The 16,935-nt window shown below is 40.9% G+C and overlaps 1 protein-coding gene across 5 annotated transcripts in view; it reads left to right on the top strand.

The window, feature by feature from the left end:
- Slc9b2 (solute carrier family 9 member B2) overlaps nt 1-16,935 on the top strand; it is a 33,860-nt gene that overhangs the window by 14,802 nt on the left and 2,123 nt on the right. For 4 of the 5 annotated variants that reach the window (XM_060392665.1, XM_021653626.2, XM_021653628.2 and 1 more), the window contains 8 exons: nt 86-256; nt 2,003-2,145; nt 2,743-2,870; nt 4,619-4,794; nt 7,802-7,908; nt 8,614-8,763; nt 11,676-11,784; nt 14,346-14,482. In XM_060392665.1, coding sequence (XP_060248648.1) covers nt 86-256; nt 2,003-2,145; nt 2,743-2,870; nt 4,619-4,794; nt 7,802-7,908; nt 8,614-8,763; nt 11,676-11,784; nt 14,346-14,482 — 1,121 coding nt within the window. The remainder of the gene's footprint in view (nt 1-85; nt 257-2,002; nt 2,146-2,742; nt 2,871-4,618; nt 4,795-7,801; nt 7,909-8,613; nt 8,764-11,675; nt 11,785-14,345; nt 14,483-16,935) is intronic. The other variant, XM_021653627.2, reaches the window with a different exon arrangement.

The raw sequence follows: 16,935 nt of genomic DNA, 5'->3' as shown, positions 1-16,935 counted from the left end.
TTTCTGGTGTTTTGGGTTTTATTTGTGTGTGTGTGTGTGTATGTGTGTGTGTGTGTGTTAACTCTTTTTGTTGTCATTTTTTTAGGTACCATGGTTGTTCTTTTGTGGGCTGTGGTTTGGTCAGTTACTGGCTCCGAATGTCTTCCTGGAGGAAATCTGTTTGGAATTATAATCCTGTTCTATTGTGCCGTCACTGGAGGTAAACTTTTTGGACTCATTAAGTTTCCAACATTGCCTCCCCTGCCTCCTCTTCTTGGTAAGTGCTGAATGTTTCTTGATTTCCTCAAAGCAAATGATAGTTTTTAAAATCACTCTGGACAACTTTAAGAAATAGAGGAATAAAATAACTCAGTATTTGCTGACCTGGAGACAAAAAGGAAGATATTAATTTAAAAAAAATTACCAAAAAAATAAAAACAAAATAAAGCCAGAACAGTGGCACATACTTGTAATCCCAGCACTCTGGGAGGCAGAGGCAGGCAGATCTCTGTGAGTTCGAGGCCAGCCTGGTCTACAAAGTGAGTTCAGGACAGCCATGGCTACACAGAGAAACCCTGTCTCAAAAAAAACAAACCTGAAAAATTATTAGTATATGTGTGTGTTTGTGTGTGTGTGTGCTGTGTGCTGTGTGTAATGTATGTTTTGGCATTTGTGTGCCAATATGTCAGAGGACAGCTTTATGGAGTCAGTTTTCTTCTTCCATCTTTATGTGGGTTCTGGGGATCAAACTTAGGTGGCCAAGCTTGCAGGCAGGACATTTTCAGCTAAGCCCTCTCTCTGGTTCCAGTTATTAAATGAGTTTTTTTTAACCAGTCATTAGATGTGGTGCAGAAATCAGGAAATGCTACAAGGTGGGACTTGTTTGTTTGTTTGTTTGTTTGTTTTCCAGACAGGGTTTCTCTGTGTAGCTCTGGCTGTCCTGGAACTCACTCTGTAGACCAGGCTGTCCTCAAACTCACAGAGAACCACCTGCCTCTGCAGGTGTGTGCCACCACCACATGGCTTCTTTTTATTCAGCATCCTGGCTTTAGTAAATGTGTTTATTGGTGTGATGTGTGGTGAATGCGGGGAACACAGTATGAAGAGGGTAACACAGGACAGGCAGGGAGAATAGAGACCTCAGGGTCTTTGAAAGAGGGATCCTTCTTTTACTTGTGACCTAAACATGGGCAGCGTTCCCTTACAAGGACCAGGGTTCAGTTACACGAGTTATCCACAGCTCCTAGGATGTGAAAGTTCCATACCTTCAAGGTAACCACTTTCTCTCCCAGAAAATTACACTTGCTTGGCCCTTTACCCCCTCCGCTGTCCTGGACCCCTTGTTCACCTGTCTTTTCTCAGTTTCATCAGTTAGGGTTATTAGTCTCGTTCCTCTGAAGGTTCAAAGCTTGTTGCTGTGTTATCGTTCCTAGCATTTGTCCACTGTATAACAGAGTCTGTGGTCTTCTGTCTACTACCGAGTCTATGTTCTTCATCTGATATAAAATAATGAAGGCAGCCAGCAAACTGTGAACAGTAAATAAGAAATACCATCAGACATGGCAGGGCAGTGTCCGTTTGCCATGATTGTCTTCCAAACCTTTACAGTGTGTGTCTGTGTGTGTTCCTAAGCTGTCTTCTGTGAAGCTAAAACAGAATCCATATAAGTGGTAATTGTTGTTGATGGCTCAGGGAGTCTGACATTGCAAATAACTCCAGGAACTGTTTGTCCTCAGGCATGACTGAAGCGTCTTATTTAGGATTTGATAATTATTCCTTCTAAATGCTATACTTTGTGTGTCCCTTCTATATTCCATTATCTGGACAATAGTAACTATTCTAATCACTTTATGCATAAAGTATCTCTTTGATCCTTTGATTTACTATGTGTTTTAATGATGTATTTAACTTTGTTTCACCCAAAGACTAAGCATAAGGTAAACTACATTGTCACATGTAAAGTGCTTAAAAAAAATAATCTCCCTATTTGAAAACGTAACTGGTCCTCCTTGATCTACTCCAGGCATGCTACTTGCTGGGTTTCTCTTGAGAAACATCCCCATCATCAGTGAGAATGTCCAAATCCAGCACAAGTGGTCCTCTTCCTTGAGGAGCATAGCCCTTTCCGTCATTTTGGTTCGTGCTGGCCTCGGTCTGGATTCAAAGGTAAGGAGTATGAATCTCTAATTGTTGAATAGTAAGCATGTTCTTCTGATATTACAAGTGCTTACAATCATTAAGCTTCGGGAATGAATGTGGACAATGTACGTGGCACTCTCAGAAAGAGGGAGGCGTTTATTCCGTGCAGGGCTTTTGTACTCTACGGGGCCTCACAGGAGTCAGATGTTCCCAAACTATGTTTTGAAGGAACAGGTATCACTGTGGAGGGGAGGCCCATCTGGCCTCACTCTGGGGCCATAGGCCACAAGTGAAGTGCATGGTCAGATAGTATTCGGGTTGTAAACACAGGCTCTAAAGTCACCTGCATGACCATAAACTTGGCCCCAGTACTCACCAATTTCATGAACTGAGGCCACTGACTTCAACATGTAAAGGATAACATCTAAAAAGAGGAACAGTAGTCACCTATTGCGGGATTCTTGTGAGGACTGGGTACCCTGTCTCTCAAACATGTAGAACGAAGAATAAAACTAAGTAACTGACAAACCCATCAGGACAGAGCATGGTCTGACAAAGTGCTGGAGGTTGTACCGTCCACAAATTTTCATAGAACGTCTTAGTGTGTCCACTCTTATTTTTCAGGCCCTGAGGAAGCTGAAGGGGGTGTGTGTACGACTGGCCATGGGTCCCTGCATTGTGGAGGCATGTGCTTCTGCCCTTCTTTCACACTTCCTGATGGGTTTGCCATGGCAGTGGGGGTTCATACTGGGGTAATGACTTTTTTCCTTTTCATAGAAAAATACCAAGGGGTGTTTGGGACTTACTGATTCCATTTAAAAGAGTGTAAAATAACATTTTCTTTAAAGCACCATGAAATATACTGTAGGGACGTTAGCATCATCTCATGGCTGTGAGATATAGGTTGTATCTCTGTCTCCAACTTTTGTAGTGATTGCAGTAAACTAAACTGTAATATTTATCCTTTCAAATTACCTTATATTTATACCAGTAAAGACAGAGGAGGCATAAACTGAGGTAAACATTTGCTAGTTCTGCAAGATAATTTTATTTTCTTAACTATATACCAAGTATATATTTACAAGCTTGATTCTACAACTAAACTGCTAGCTGTTTAGAAATCTCTTTATCTGTGTCATTCTACCTAGCTAGTCTACATTTCTCCTGAGCTCCTCCAAATCCAAGAGGGCTCCTTACTTTCTTTCCTAGAATACTGTTGACCTGCGTCCTGACAGCTGCTTCTCTGTTTTCCTGCAAGCCCAGAGGGGAAAAAAAAAAAACCCTATCTCTTACATGAAGCTCCTTTCAGGGGGGCACTTCCAAGCCAAAAGAGAGAGCTTTCCAAGGTCCAATTGCTATAAAAGAAGTCTCTTGCTCCTCCCCCTACACCCTTGGCAGGCTGAACCATGCCACCATCATGGTGGAGGTCCAAGCTGAGTCAGTAGGGGCCAAACCATTTCACCTAATTTATGGTGGTGTAGCTCAAGCCCAACCAGATGACTGCCTTAAAACAGGCAGAAACTTTCCATTCTTCAGCTCTCTTGTCGATGGAGGACTACACAGGCACACTTACACTGCTTCTCTCTAGAACACATCTAAATGCATCTGACATTCATTTAAGCTTTTACATTTTTCTGAAAGGTTTCCTATGTAAAATAACAAAATACCCTGCCACACTAAACTTCAGAAGTTGGGCTTTGTTTTGCTTTTTGCTTTTGGTCTTCTCTATGCCTGATTCCAAGCCTGGGAGTTAGATGCTGGATCCAACCCCAGAGGCACCTTCTGCCAACAGACATTGCGATTTGGTGGTTCTCCTACACATTCCTTCCAGGGTCATGTTTTCACGTCCAGTGGGTAAGAGCCATGAGAGGTACAAGCACACATTAAAAGTTCACAGCAAGAATGTAGTGTTTACATATGGGCAAGAAGAAATTTTTACCTGTCAGCCAAAATTTAGTAGGGCTACTGAATAGATTCCACCTCCAGCTCTGTGATTTCCAGTTACCTCATCTCTCTTCTGTCTCGGTTTCCTTACTTGTGTCTATTTCATGCTGTTTGGGCAGTGATGAAATGAGTTCATGTGTGTGCAGTCCTCAAAGTGGGTCTTTAGAGTTTTGTGGGTACGTAAGATGCCTCCCAGTGTTACCCCTATTGCTCTCACCAGTCCACCACCCCCATGCTCATAGCCTGCTCCTTCGAGTCTGTTGTCTTATTTGACATCTCAAGAACTAACTGAAGCTCTGTTGCAGTAGAGAATGCTCGAGGTGGTTTTTCACACCTTAAAACGTAACTGGATATATATGTGTGTATGTGTGCGTGTGTGTGTGTGTGTGTACTGTGTTCTATAGAACTTCCTGCTTCTGTGTTCCTGGCTGTTTAAGAGACTACAGTCATCCAATGTCTAACCTAACCTGATGTAAAAGTATAGAAAAAAAGGAAGTGTTGTTATGGATTTTGAGGTGGGAATAATGAACAGCTTGCTTAGTCCACGGTGTCTTAGTTTTGTCCTAGGTGCTGTGTCTCCGGCTGTTGTGGTGCCTTCAATGCTCCTTTTGCAGGGAGGAGGCTATGGGGTTGAAAAAGGAATCCCAACTTTACTCATGGCTGCTGGCAGCTTCGACGACATCTTGGCCATCACCGGCTTCAATACGTGCTTGGGTGTGGCATTTTCCACAGGTAATGTCACCTGTCCAGAGCATGCTGTTCTCTTAAAGTGTTTAAATCGTGGTGTGATTGCTGAAGGCAATGCCTGTAAGGGAGATGCTGGATCCCTCCCCAGAACCGTCAGAAAACAGAAGCTGTTTTGTCCCCCTCTTTGGCCTTATAGATGGAGTACGGGACAGGAAGATAGAGAGTAGGGAGGTTTACAGACGAATAGTTTCTTCTTGAAGAGGTCTAGGAAAGTTTAAGTGTAGAAACCACACAAAGGGTGAGTAGATTTTGCCGACAGGCACACAAGAGTGAGAGGAATGCTGTGATTCTAAAACAGGAGCATTTTCAGTTCTCTTGTCTTTAGCTTTTTCTTAGGTCCTTGTAAGTTAGTCTTCTGTAAGCTCAGGTTTCACAATGTTACTTTCTTGTTCTGTAACTTATGAATGTTCCCATTCCCTATGAAGACCTAATAGATAATTAATCTTTAGATTAACTCTACTCTACGACTCTAGGCAACTTATATTCTTAAGGCTTCCCTTGTACAAACCTTTAAAGTCGCAGTTCTCAGCCTTAGCTATGTATTAGCATTACCCAGGGAGCTTTAATTTTTTTTTTATTGTAGGCATTACCTTAGACCAATTAAATCAGCAGCCTTGGGAATGGAAGCCAGTGTAGCCATGACTAGGAACCATGGCTTCAAAGCAACAGGTTTGTCTTTGGATCACAGAGGAGGCAAGAACAAGAGGCACACGGGAATTCTTAGAGGAGTCTGCTCTCGGCTTTCCCTAGCTCGAACATCTCCTGGCTGACTCTGTGGTGTCACCTCCCAAGTGCTGAGGTTAAAGGTGTGCACCACCTCGCCTTCATTCAGTACATTCTGTTTTGAGAAGTCTCGAGCATGATGCTTCACGGATGGGCTTTTGTTTTGCTTTTAGTTGCTAGATAAGGGAATGGAACCTAGGACCTTGCTCTCGTCAGGCTGGTAACCCACTCGCCTGAAACCCCAGCACACTCAGCAGGATGCTTTCCACAAGCTCACCGTTCTCCATCTAGAAAGCTGTCTTTGCCAAGTAAAATTATGGGAGGGAATTTTGTTTTAAATAAGAGAAATGCTTATTGTAGAAACAAGAAACCACAGTGACTCATTGGTACTTTTTGTCCAAAGACAATTGAAAAATATCTTTATGAGCTGGAGAGATGACTCGGGGGTTAAGAGCATTTGCGGTTCTTGTAGAGGACCCACATTCAATTCCCAGCCACGTGGTGGCTCGCAACCATCTGTAGCTCCAGTCTCAGGGGATTTGATAACCTCTTCTGGCAGGCGCACATGTGTACGCAGACAAAACACCCATACATATAAAATAAACATGAAAAGAAAAGAAAATAGCTTTGTCTTTTAACACAATTTTGTGTACAATGTCGTTTTGTTTTGTTTTCTTTTTCAAGACAAGGTTTCTCTGGGCAGCCTTGGCTGTCCTGGAATCACTTTGTAGACCAGGCTGGCCTCGAACTCACAGCCTTCTGCCTGCCTCGGCCTCCCCACATGCTGGGATTAAAGGCGTGGGCCGCCACACCCGGCTTATGTAGGAAAGATATTCAGAATTAAATTTCCCGAGCAAAGCCATGCAAAGAAAACACCCATAACATAAAATAATATTTTTTTTTGCCGATGAGATAGAAGCTATTTATTAATATACAGCAAATACTGTTTATTGCAGACTCTTTGCAGCTGTCTCATGTGAAAAAGGCACTATGAAAAATTAATGAATCTAGATAATCTCTCTAAATAGATTTATGTTAAAATATACAACATTCTTACATAACATCTTCTTTATATATGTGAAATAATATTCCATTTAATGACAAAGACTGTGTTTCCAAAAATAACATTTGTTGAAGGTTAGCTATCCTTCTCTCTATTTGGATTCTTTCTAAAGTACATGTAAATTAGGTTTCCCTTGTTACACAGATAAAACACATAAAATGGCCCAATATCCTTTCTCTACTTACATCAATATTTGTAACTGAGGCCTTCACTCAGCAAAATACTGTAATAAACACCAAGGTAGGCTACTTGGATTGACTTGCTGCTTCTGTGCGTATTTCTTTGATTAAGAGCTGGGATGTGGGTAGGTCAGGTGGCTCAGCAAGCAGAGGCGCCTGCCGCCGCCAAGCCCACCAGCCTGAGTTTGAGTCTCTGGACCTGCGTGGTAGAAGGAGAGAGATGGCTTCTGCAAGTTGTCCTCTGACCACCACACATACAGAACAAGTGTAATTCAAAAACGTTTAAAGGAAATTTAAGCAAGGAAAACCAGAAGTTTTAGACCGTTTTCACCTTGGGAAATCTTTTTTTGCACTCTCCTAAGGCACGCTTCCCTTTGCTCCGTTAATTATCTCAGCCCCGTTGGACGATCTAAACAGGGATGTTTTACAATGGCAAACTCACCCATTGCAGCAAGGAAAAGCTACAGCCGTTGATGAACACGTCCGCTTGCTCAGCTTTTAGTGACTGACACACCAGTGTTCAGGGAGGAGGCTCAGGTAGACTACCATTGGCTTTGTCTAGGTCTCTCCGACGACACACCCAATGACAGCATACTTACGTTTTGTTTTCATTTTTTAAGCTCATAATGCCAACAGTTTTGAAAATCACGTTTGAATGAACTGTACAATGTAGCCAGACCCTGAACGTGCCAACAGAAGGCTAATCCCAAGATGTTTTGTTCCTCAAAGCTCTGCCGATTGCAAAATCTTGCATAGATTCTACTTTGATTTAGTTTATATTCTGCTTATTCTGTAAACTGTAATTAAATATGAGAAAGCACAAGTTGGGGAGTAAGTCATGTGCACTGACAATCAATATATATATATATATTTTTATATATATATATACTAGTGTAGCGTACAGGAAGTGTCTGGAAGAATCCCCTTCCATGTGGCTATTTGCTTTAGTTTGATGTTAGACTAGAGCTTGCGTAATTAAGGGTTTAAGCGTCCTCACGGAAGTTTTTTCTTTCCATGTGTTTTCCAGGGTCTACAGTTTTTAACATCTTCAGAGGCATTTTGGAGGTGGTAATTGGTGTGGCCACTGGATCTTTTCTTGGGTTTTTTATTCAGTACTTTCCAAGCAGTGACCAGGTAAAAAAAGCCACTGAGAAAATCAAGCTATAAAATTGTCAGTGGGAGAACCTTCTAGAACTCTAGAACACCTTCCCCAGAGCTGGATGTGCAAGACACAGTTGAGGAGATGGTTTTTAAATTGCTGATTGCAGGACATAGTTGAGGAAAGGGTCCCCAGTTTTAAGTCGCTGATTGCTCTGCTGGTGCTATGCCTGAGTTCGAGGAAAGCTGCCTACATGGGGTCCTAACACTGATCTGCAAATATTATGTACATTTCCAATTTCATTCTAAAACAGTATCAGTTACAAAATAATAGGATACACAGGGGAGTTGTGTAGTATTCAACTAAATCAAAATTTGTAATGGCTTTTTGCATCCAGTTTAGTATCAAAATACTTTAATAAGACTTCCAGCATCTTACTACAACATGGTAAAACATCTCTCGTCGAAGTTTTTTCTTAGTGAAACGCAGCTTGTTTCCCTTCACTCTCTTAATTCTTCTAACATTAAAAAGTCAGGTGGAAGTGTTATCTTTATAAAACATATTATTTTAAAATTTCAGAAGATTGATAATGGCAGTGGAAATCTAACCAATGCAAGTGTTGTGTGTAGAACATTGTTGTTTTTTTTTTTTATCTAAATCCTAGGTATAGGACGATTTATTGTTAAAAATCAGTTATTTGAAATAATTGAGCTAATGGACTTTTTTTTTTTTTCGTCCAGGGCAACCTTGTGTGGAAGCGATCCTTCCTGGTTCTGGGTTTTGCTGTGTTCGCTGTGTTCAGCAGTGTCTACTTTGGCTTTCCAGGGTCAGGAGGACTGTGTACACTGGTCATGGCTTTCCTTGCAGGCATGAGGTGGAGTGACAAGAAGGTGAACCTCATTGTCATTTCTTTTCTTTTTTTTTTTTCTTTTGGTTTTTAGAGATAGGGTTTCTTGGTGTAACAGAGCCCTGGACCCGCTTTGTAGACCAGGCTGGCCTTGAAATCACAGAGATCTACCTGCCTCTGCCTCCCACATGCTGGGATTAAAAGAGTGCACTGCTATCTTTAGGTTGAAGATCTGATATCTTACCAATTGAGATATTCAGACTTCTTTTTTTCATTGTAATTTCATGTGCTCATGACTCTTTTTTAATAAAATTCTTTCTTTTCAGCTCTTTATTATTAATGTTATATCAGCAAAATCTTTCATCATAAGAGCTATTTTCTACACATACAGAAACATATACCCAGTGTCTATATGCAGGTGCTTTTTGCCCATATATACCAATCAATTTATGACTTACTGTCTTTGCTTAAAATACACTGTGGTCATATGATCATGATCTCTTCTCATTCCCTTATAGATGCAGAGCATCACACTAGATGGCTGGGCCACAATTGTTTTTTGAGACAGGGTTTTTCTGCATAGCTCTGGTGGTCTTAGAACTTGCTCTGTAGGCCAGGCTAGCCTCAAAATCAGAGATCCTCCTGCCTCTGCCCCCCAAGTGCTGGGAGTAAAGGTGTGCACCAGCACTGCCCATTGTGATCAGTTTCTTACCAATACATGCTAATTTGTTCTATTTCTATGATACAATAGTCATTGTTTCAATAAATCCTTACATGTACCATCTTTCTTAGACTCTAACACATTATCAGTTCTAAAAGCCACTCTTATTTGCACACTACTAAGAAAAACATTGACAAATTATGATATAAAATCTTAGCTGGAAAAATGTTTTTTAAAAATGTCTTTATAGCAACAAAATACTATGTTTTCTAAGGTTCTTCATAGGATAAATCTCTAAAAGTAGGATTGCCTTAGGGAAGAGTATGATTGTGCATACATTTGGTCATATCAACTTGCTCTTTTAGTAGGCCAAGCCAGTTTCTGCAGTGAGAATTTTTGGTTTCTTTAAAAACACAGATATGTTGTGGGAGTATGTCTTTGTTCTAATCACAGGTATGGGATATGGGGCTGCTCCACAGTGTCCACAGCAGCTGATTATGATTTGCCTTGTACTCTATCAGGGGCATTATTTTGACAGCTGCAGATAGTTTCTGCAAGTGCATGACATTTGGAATTTTGGGGACTCTAGAGAGGGTATATAAATGCCAGGGCCTTGAGAGGGGCTTCGGCAGCTGCAGCCCCTCCTCCTGCTGCTGCTGGTTGCTGTTGCTGCAGTTTGTCAAGTGGTCATGCACAAAGAGATGAGAAATAGAAATTGAATATTCTGATGGTGAAGATCAAAGTTGCCCCAAAGAGCTTGACACCCCATATCAGCAGGAAGTAGTCTAATGAAAATGATGCCCCCCTTCCCCTCTATCCTTCTTTCTTCCCTACCTAGTGTTGGGGGATGGAAGGGTAGAACAAGGGTGGAAGAGAGTAAGAAAGTCACTAAGTAGGAAATGCCGTTGTGAGAGGATTGATTTATGATGTCCTGGGGTATTTTACTAACCTGATAGATGAAATGTGTGTCCTGTTCTGATCTAATTTATTTCTGCACATGTGAATCCAGTCATCTAGGCATTTGGTGACAGCCTTTTTATACTTTGCTTTATACTTTATTTTTTTAATATTTCATTTTTTTGTGTGCATGTATGTCTATGTGAGGGTATTAGATTACCTCAAACTGGAGTTGCAGACAGTTATGAACTGTCATATGGGGTGCTGGGAATTGAGGTCATATCATCTGTCTTCCTGTCGCTCTCCACCTTGCTCTTGAGTAGGATCTCTCACTGAATCTGGAACTCAGTGCTTTAGACAGACTGTCTGGCCAGACAGCTCTGGGAATCTGCCTGTCTCCACCCCTGACGCTGAGCTGTGCATACTGAGCCTGGCTTTTGCCTGGACACTGGAAGCTGAGTGCAGCTCTTCATGCCTGCACAGTCAGCACTCTACCCACTGAGCCGTCGCCTCATCCCTAATGTAAACATTTCAAGCTTTGACACATCATCAAACTTTGGTCTGGACCTGTATCTCTTCCTTGTCCCGTAGTGTGATATAGAGTCTATGAGCTTAGATTTCTCCAGCTAATCTCAACTCTACAAGTTACTAAAGTGTATAATCTTAAGTAATCAGTTTTTTCCTTAAACATGTAGGTCCCAGCTTGGTGGCAAGTATCCTTACTCTCTGACCCTTCCTTACAGCTCTGGCTTTTTTCTTTGCAAATAAAAAGTAGGGCATAGAGAGATGGCTCACGCGGAAAGAGCACTTCTATCTCTTAATTCCCACTACCCACAAAGTGCCTCACAAGTGTTTGTAACTCACTTGTAGAGGATCGGATACCTTCTTCTGGTCTCCACAAGTGCACATAGTATATGCAGGGAAAACACTCACACACGTAAATTAAATCTAAAATTTAATAAAAATAAAAATAATCTCACAGAGAAAACCCATTATTTCTTCCTCTTTCAGTGATGCTGAATTATATTTCCATACTCTCCTTCACTGTGTAGTCACAGTGAAGCCAAAATTAAGCAAGCTAAAATTACTAGCCTTGGATTTTTTTTTTCCCCTTTTGGACACACGGTATCATATTGCGTTCTGGTCTCAGTTTTACTGTGTAGCCAAAGCTGGTCTTGAACTCCCAATTTTCCTATCTCACAGAGCTTGGTGCTCAACTATTTGGGTAGATTTGTGACATTTGGCTAGGTTAGCTGTCTGGCCACAGGGTTCCGGAGATCCATCTGCCTCTGATTTCTTACTTATAGATTTCAAATTCTTATTCCAAATCAAACAATCCATTTTTTTTTTGGCAGTAATAGCTCCACATAATGAAGTTTTCTTTACTTCTCTTTTAGTCAGAGGTGGAAAAGATAATTGCAGTTGCCTGGGACATTTTCCAGCCCCTTCTTTTTGGCCTGATTGGAGCAGAGGTATCTATTGCGTCTCTCAGACCAGACACTGTTGGTAAGAATTTCATAGAGATTCTTGGGCTGAAACCTTCAAATCCTGATCTGGGATACCTTCAGTGGGAATGTGTTTCCCATTGTCACAATTACATAAAGGACTAACTATGATCTCAGTCTTCAGAGAGGTTGGCCACAGAGTAATGCTTGTTAATCTAAGTGAAAAATCAGCCATTGCCTGCCCCTCAACATAAAGATGTTTATCTAGCTCTGTCCTAATGAAGACCTAGAATTTTAAAGGTGCTAGTTAGTTCCGTAATGTTCACGTAGGGTGGAAATGTTTGGGATTTGTTCTTTTATTTTTTTTTTCAAGATTTATTCATTTATTATTTATACAATATTCTTCCTGCATGTGTGCCTGCCCGCCAGAAGAGGGCACCAGACCTCACTATAGATGGTTGTGAGCCACCATGCAGCTGCTGGGAATTGAACTTAGGACCTCTGGGAGAACAGTGTTCTTGACCTCTGAGCCATCTCTCCAGCCCCTGTCTTGATTGGCAGCACTGCACTTGCAGTTAGTTGATTTGTAAATATCGTTCCTCTCCTAACATTCCAGTATTCTTCCACTCATAGCAGGAATCCTATTCCTTGCCACTCCTGCTGTATTGCAGATACTTCCCTTTATTCTTACTCATCTCAAAAGACGTGTGAGTGTAGAGGTAGTGCCTGTGTGTCTGCGTGTGAACACAGGTGCACCCATGTACCAGTGTCTGTGTCTGGACATCTGAGTGTGAACACAGGTGCACACACCTACCAAGGGACATGCATGGAGGTTCTCGCTTGCCGCTTTGCTGAAGCAGAGTCTTTCATGTTTCTGCCGCTGTGCTGCACATCCCAGGCAAGCTGCCCCGCAAGCTTCTGAGCCAAAGCATATCTGCCTCCCATCTGAGGAGTGCTGGGATTACAGATGAGTGCCACGGCATCCAGCTTTTCAAGCAAGTTCCAAGGACTGAACTTGGGACATCAGCCCTATGGGACTCTTTAACACCATCTCTCTGGTCATTTCTTCTATCGTTTGATATGCCACCTATGGTTTTCTTCTCTTTAGAATTTGACAAGTTTCTAATGCCACATATCTTAAAAAGAGATCCTTTCTTTCGGATACATACCAAACATAGGTGACATTTGATGACATTGTGTCAAGTGAAATAAGATGGTCACAAAATGCAAGTGCTCGCCACTCCACTTCCGTGAGCACTATTGAACTAGTAAGGCACAAAGTAGCACTATGGTTCCAGCGCCAGGGGTAGAGGGAAATAGGAAATTGCTGTTTAATGGGTGTACAATTTAAATTTTGCAAATGAAAATGTCTGTTCACACAATAGCATGAATATTCTTAATGCCACTGACCTACACATTTAAAAGCGGTGAAGATGGAGGGCCATGGAAGATGGCTCAGCAGCTACAGGTGATTGCCGCACAAGCCAGGAAACCCGAGTTTGAGCCCCAGAGTCCACATAGAGGCAGAAGGAGAGAACGAGCTGCACAAGGTTGTCCTTTCCGTGTGTGACCGCTACACTCACTGTGGCACACAGAGACAGAGGCAGATTTTTAAGTTGGTGAACGTGGCACGTTAATATTATTAAAATTAAAACATACTGAAACTATAGATAGATGATAGATGGCTTTTCCGTTTTACTTACCCGGTCAACTGCCACACTGCCTCTGTTTCCCACCTTTGACCGTCTCAACAGCAGGGACAGCCTTTCGGTTCATATCTGCTCCAGTCCCTTTCTTGGAACCCACCCATCCAGCTTCCACTCCACCACACAGCCGATGGTGCTCGTCAAGATTACCTAGCTAAATCCAGTCTTTGCACTGCACTCTCATCCACGTTGGTTGTTACTGTTGCTTTAAAACATTCCTCCACTGATGTCTACTGTTTTCAACACCCACAAGAAGGTGTAGGCGTATTTTTTTACATTACTTTATTTTGATTCTTATGTCTACCTCTGATCACTACCCTAATCCCTTCCAACACCCCAACACCAGGTAGGAGAAACAGAAAGTCAGTGGGAAAAGGGGTCGTTGAGACCTTTTTAGACTACTTCCTGCTGATTAGGGGCATTGAGGTTCCTTGGGACAAGTTCAATCTCGGTCTCATCAGGATACCTCCAACTTCTTGTCTCTTTTCTCTCAACCACTTGACAAACCAGCAGCTCAACATCTAATTAAGTTTCCTTTGTAAGAATTCAAATATGTGTGATTAAATTCTGGTTTTAAGCTGGGCATGGTGGTGCACATCTTTAATCCAAGCACTCAGCAGGGCAAAGCAGGTGGATTTCTTGAGTTATGAGGCGAAGTTGGCCTACAGAGTGAGTCCAGGACAGACAAGGCTACACAGAGAAACCCTGTCTCGAAAAACCAAAATAAATAAATAAATATTCTGGTTTTATAAAGGAAAGCTCTTAAACAATGGTATAATTCATCTTGTTCATTTCTTTAACAGTCCTATGCAACTATCTTGTATTTAATATTTTAACATTATTTCTATTGATAGTATTTTGAAATGTAATTTCTCCAATCATCCCATTATTTCTAAAACCTGAATATTTCTTTCAGGCATTTGTGTTGCAACTCTTGGCATTGCAGTGCTGATACGAATTCTGACTACTTTCCTGATGGTGTGTTTTGCTGGTTTTAACATAAAGGAGAAAATATTTACTTCTTTTGCCTGGCTTCCAAAGGCCACAGTCCAGGTAAGTAATGATCACTGGAGAGGCGTATCATTTTAATTGTTACCTCTGTGTGACACCATAAAATATGGAGTAAGAAGACTTACCTAAATTTGGAGGAATTAAACAGTTGATAAATGACAGAAATAAGTGAGTGAATACATGGTTGAATAGTTGGGTTTATGAAGATTTTACACTAATCTACTCTAAAAGTTTCATTTGTAATGGCTCATTTAAATTTCTTTGGGTCACTAGAGTAAAGGTAAAAAATTTCCAAAAACTTCCCACATGACTAGAAAGCAGTGGTGACCAGAGGGGAGTTGAACTATTATCCTTCAAAACACTGAAAAGTCACCTGAAAAGAACCATCTTAACTCTTCTTATCCCCATCACCCAAGAAAAAAGAAGGGAGGAAATGAGGGAAAAAAAGAAGGGAGGAAATGAGGAAGGGAGGAGGCAGGCAAGCAGGAAGTAGCGAGTGAGTATGGCTCATCTTAATGTTTGGAAATCCTTCAATAGGAATATGTTTGATGATAAATTACATTTGTCCAGATCTTTATACATTATACATAATTCATTATACATAACGAAAGAAAGAGTAATTGCAAAGAAATTTAGATTTTTTTGTTTGTTTTGTTTTGTTTTTGAGACAGGGTTTCTCTTTGCAGCCCTGATTGTCCTAGAACTCTCCCTGTAGACCAGGCTGGACTTGAACTCAGAGGGAAATGCCACTAAGCCTAGCCTAAAAAGGAATTTAGAAATGCTTTACAGGAGCTAGCATGGTGCAAACCCTCAAGATATTATATAAAAGGCTTATCGTTTGCTTATAACTTAATTTACATTCTTTCAATCATCTCTTAATCACTTGTCATAACTAATATTGATATATAGTTCTTATACTTATTTAGAGAGTAATGATGAAGGAAAAGTCTGCACATGTCCATACAGATGCAAATTTCTGTGCTTTTTCTGAGCTGCAGTTAGTTGAATTTACAAATAAAGAATAGCTATAGAATGACTATTGTTTTTTATGGAATTTTAGTTTCTCTTTTGTTGTTATATAAAAAACAAGGAGGCTAATATATGGGTGTGTATGTATACAAATATATATACATATGTGTGTGTGGTTCTTAGTGCCTTGGTCTGTGATCTCTTATAAAAAATATTTTTTAAAGAAATATATTTCAAATCAATGAATGCATGCATACCCTCAAACATACATATGCATATATACAAAACAGAACTGGAAGATAAATAAATATTGCAATGCAATAAGTGATGTTTTTGCCAAGAATTCATAAAATGTTCAGTTATTTGTTGCATAGGAGAACCCTAACCCATAATAACAAAGAGCCTAACAAGTAACAAAGGAACTGAATAGGTTACTTTTTTCTTTCTTTCCAGTAGTCTACATGGGCATTCCAGGGATGACAGGGTGATTGTCACTCTGAGCAGGTGCCTCTTATCCATAGTTCAAGTTGTGCTGCCATTATCTTCCAGTGGGAGAGGGGAGAGAGGAGAAGGGGGAGAGGAGAGGGGAGAGAGGAGAGGGGAGAGGGGAGAGGGGGGAGAGGAGAGGGGGGAGAGGAGAGGGGGAGAGGAGAGAGGAGAGGGGAGAGGGGGGAGAGGAGAGGTGTATGTGCCCATTCTAGTCTGGGTAACAGTCTAGGCCAGTATCTGATCTCCACCATCACTTGGCAGCCAGGGCACAGATACGCAGTTAATCTAGTTGAAAAGAGAATGAAAACATGAGATCTCTGTTTCATCAGCAATGTTTCATTTCATCAGCTGAAATCTAGGAGCTCTGGTACAGAAGAAAGAAGGGGCACCCAGAAACCTGTGGGCAATGAGAGTCTATCACCTATCAGTCTATCACTGATACACATTTTCTCTCTTATTAGCTTAGAAGCAAACATTGTTCTTCTCTTTGGTATAAGGAGTTAACCAGACGGATTCATGTACCTTTCCCTGTGTGAACTAATATTGCATTTGGCCTCTAAAAGAAAATGGGAACTTTCATAATACATTGCAATAGACACAAATTAAATGAAACACTTCACCAACTCCTGGGGCAAAGGACTCACCAGATCTTTAATAAATTTAAAATCATTTTGAAGGCCTACCACTTCCATGGTTCAGACTGTTTTCAGAACTACTATATGCGCCAGAGAAAATAGGCTGATTTAAAATTTCACCCTCTTCTAATAAATACAACCTCCCCTTTAAGCTTTTTATTTCTTAAAGTGATACAAACAGGAACTAAACTTGACCTTAACCAAAAGACCAAGATGGGGTAAGTGTTTTCTTTATTAATACAAAATTTTAAAGTTAAACTACAAAGCCAACAGCAATTTCCATCTTTTGCAAGTGCAATTTATCATCTACAATATTTCATTAGTACTGTGAGCCTGTTTTTTCCTAACATTTTGAAACGTACAGACCTTATATTACACGACTAAAGTGTACCTGTGGCATAA

Source organism: Meriones unguiculatus, chromosome 10 (assembly GCF_030254825.1).
Source record: "Meriones unguiculatus strain TT.TT164.6M chromosome 10, Bangor_MerUng_6.1, whole genome shotgun sequence".
Taxonomy (NCBI): Eukaryota; Metazoa; Chordata; class Mammalia; order Rodentia; family Muridae; genus Meriones; species Meriones unguiculatus.
Note: the sequence above shows the minus strand (reverse complement) of the source record. Positions and strands in the feature narration are given on the sequence as shown.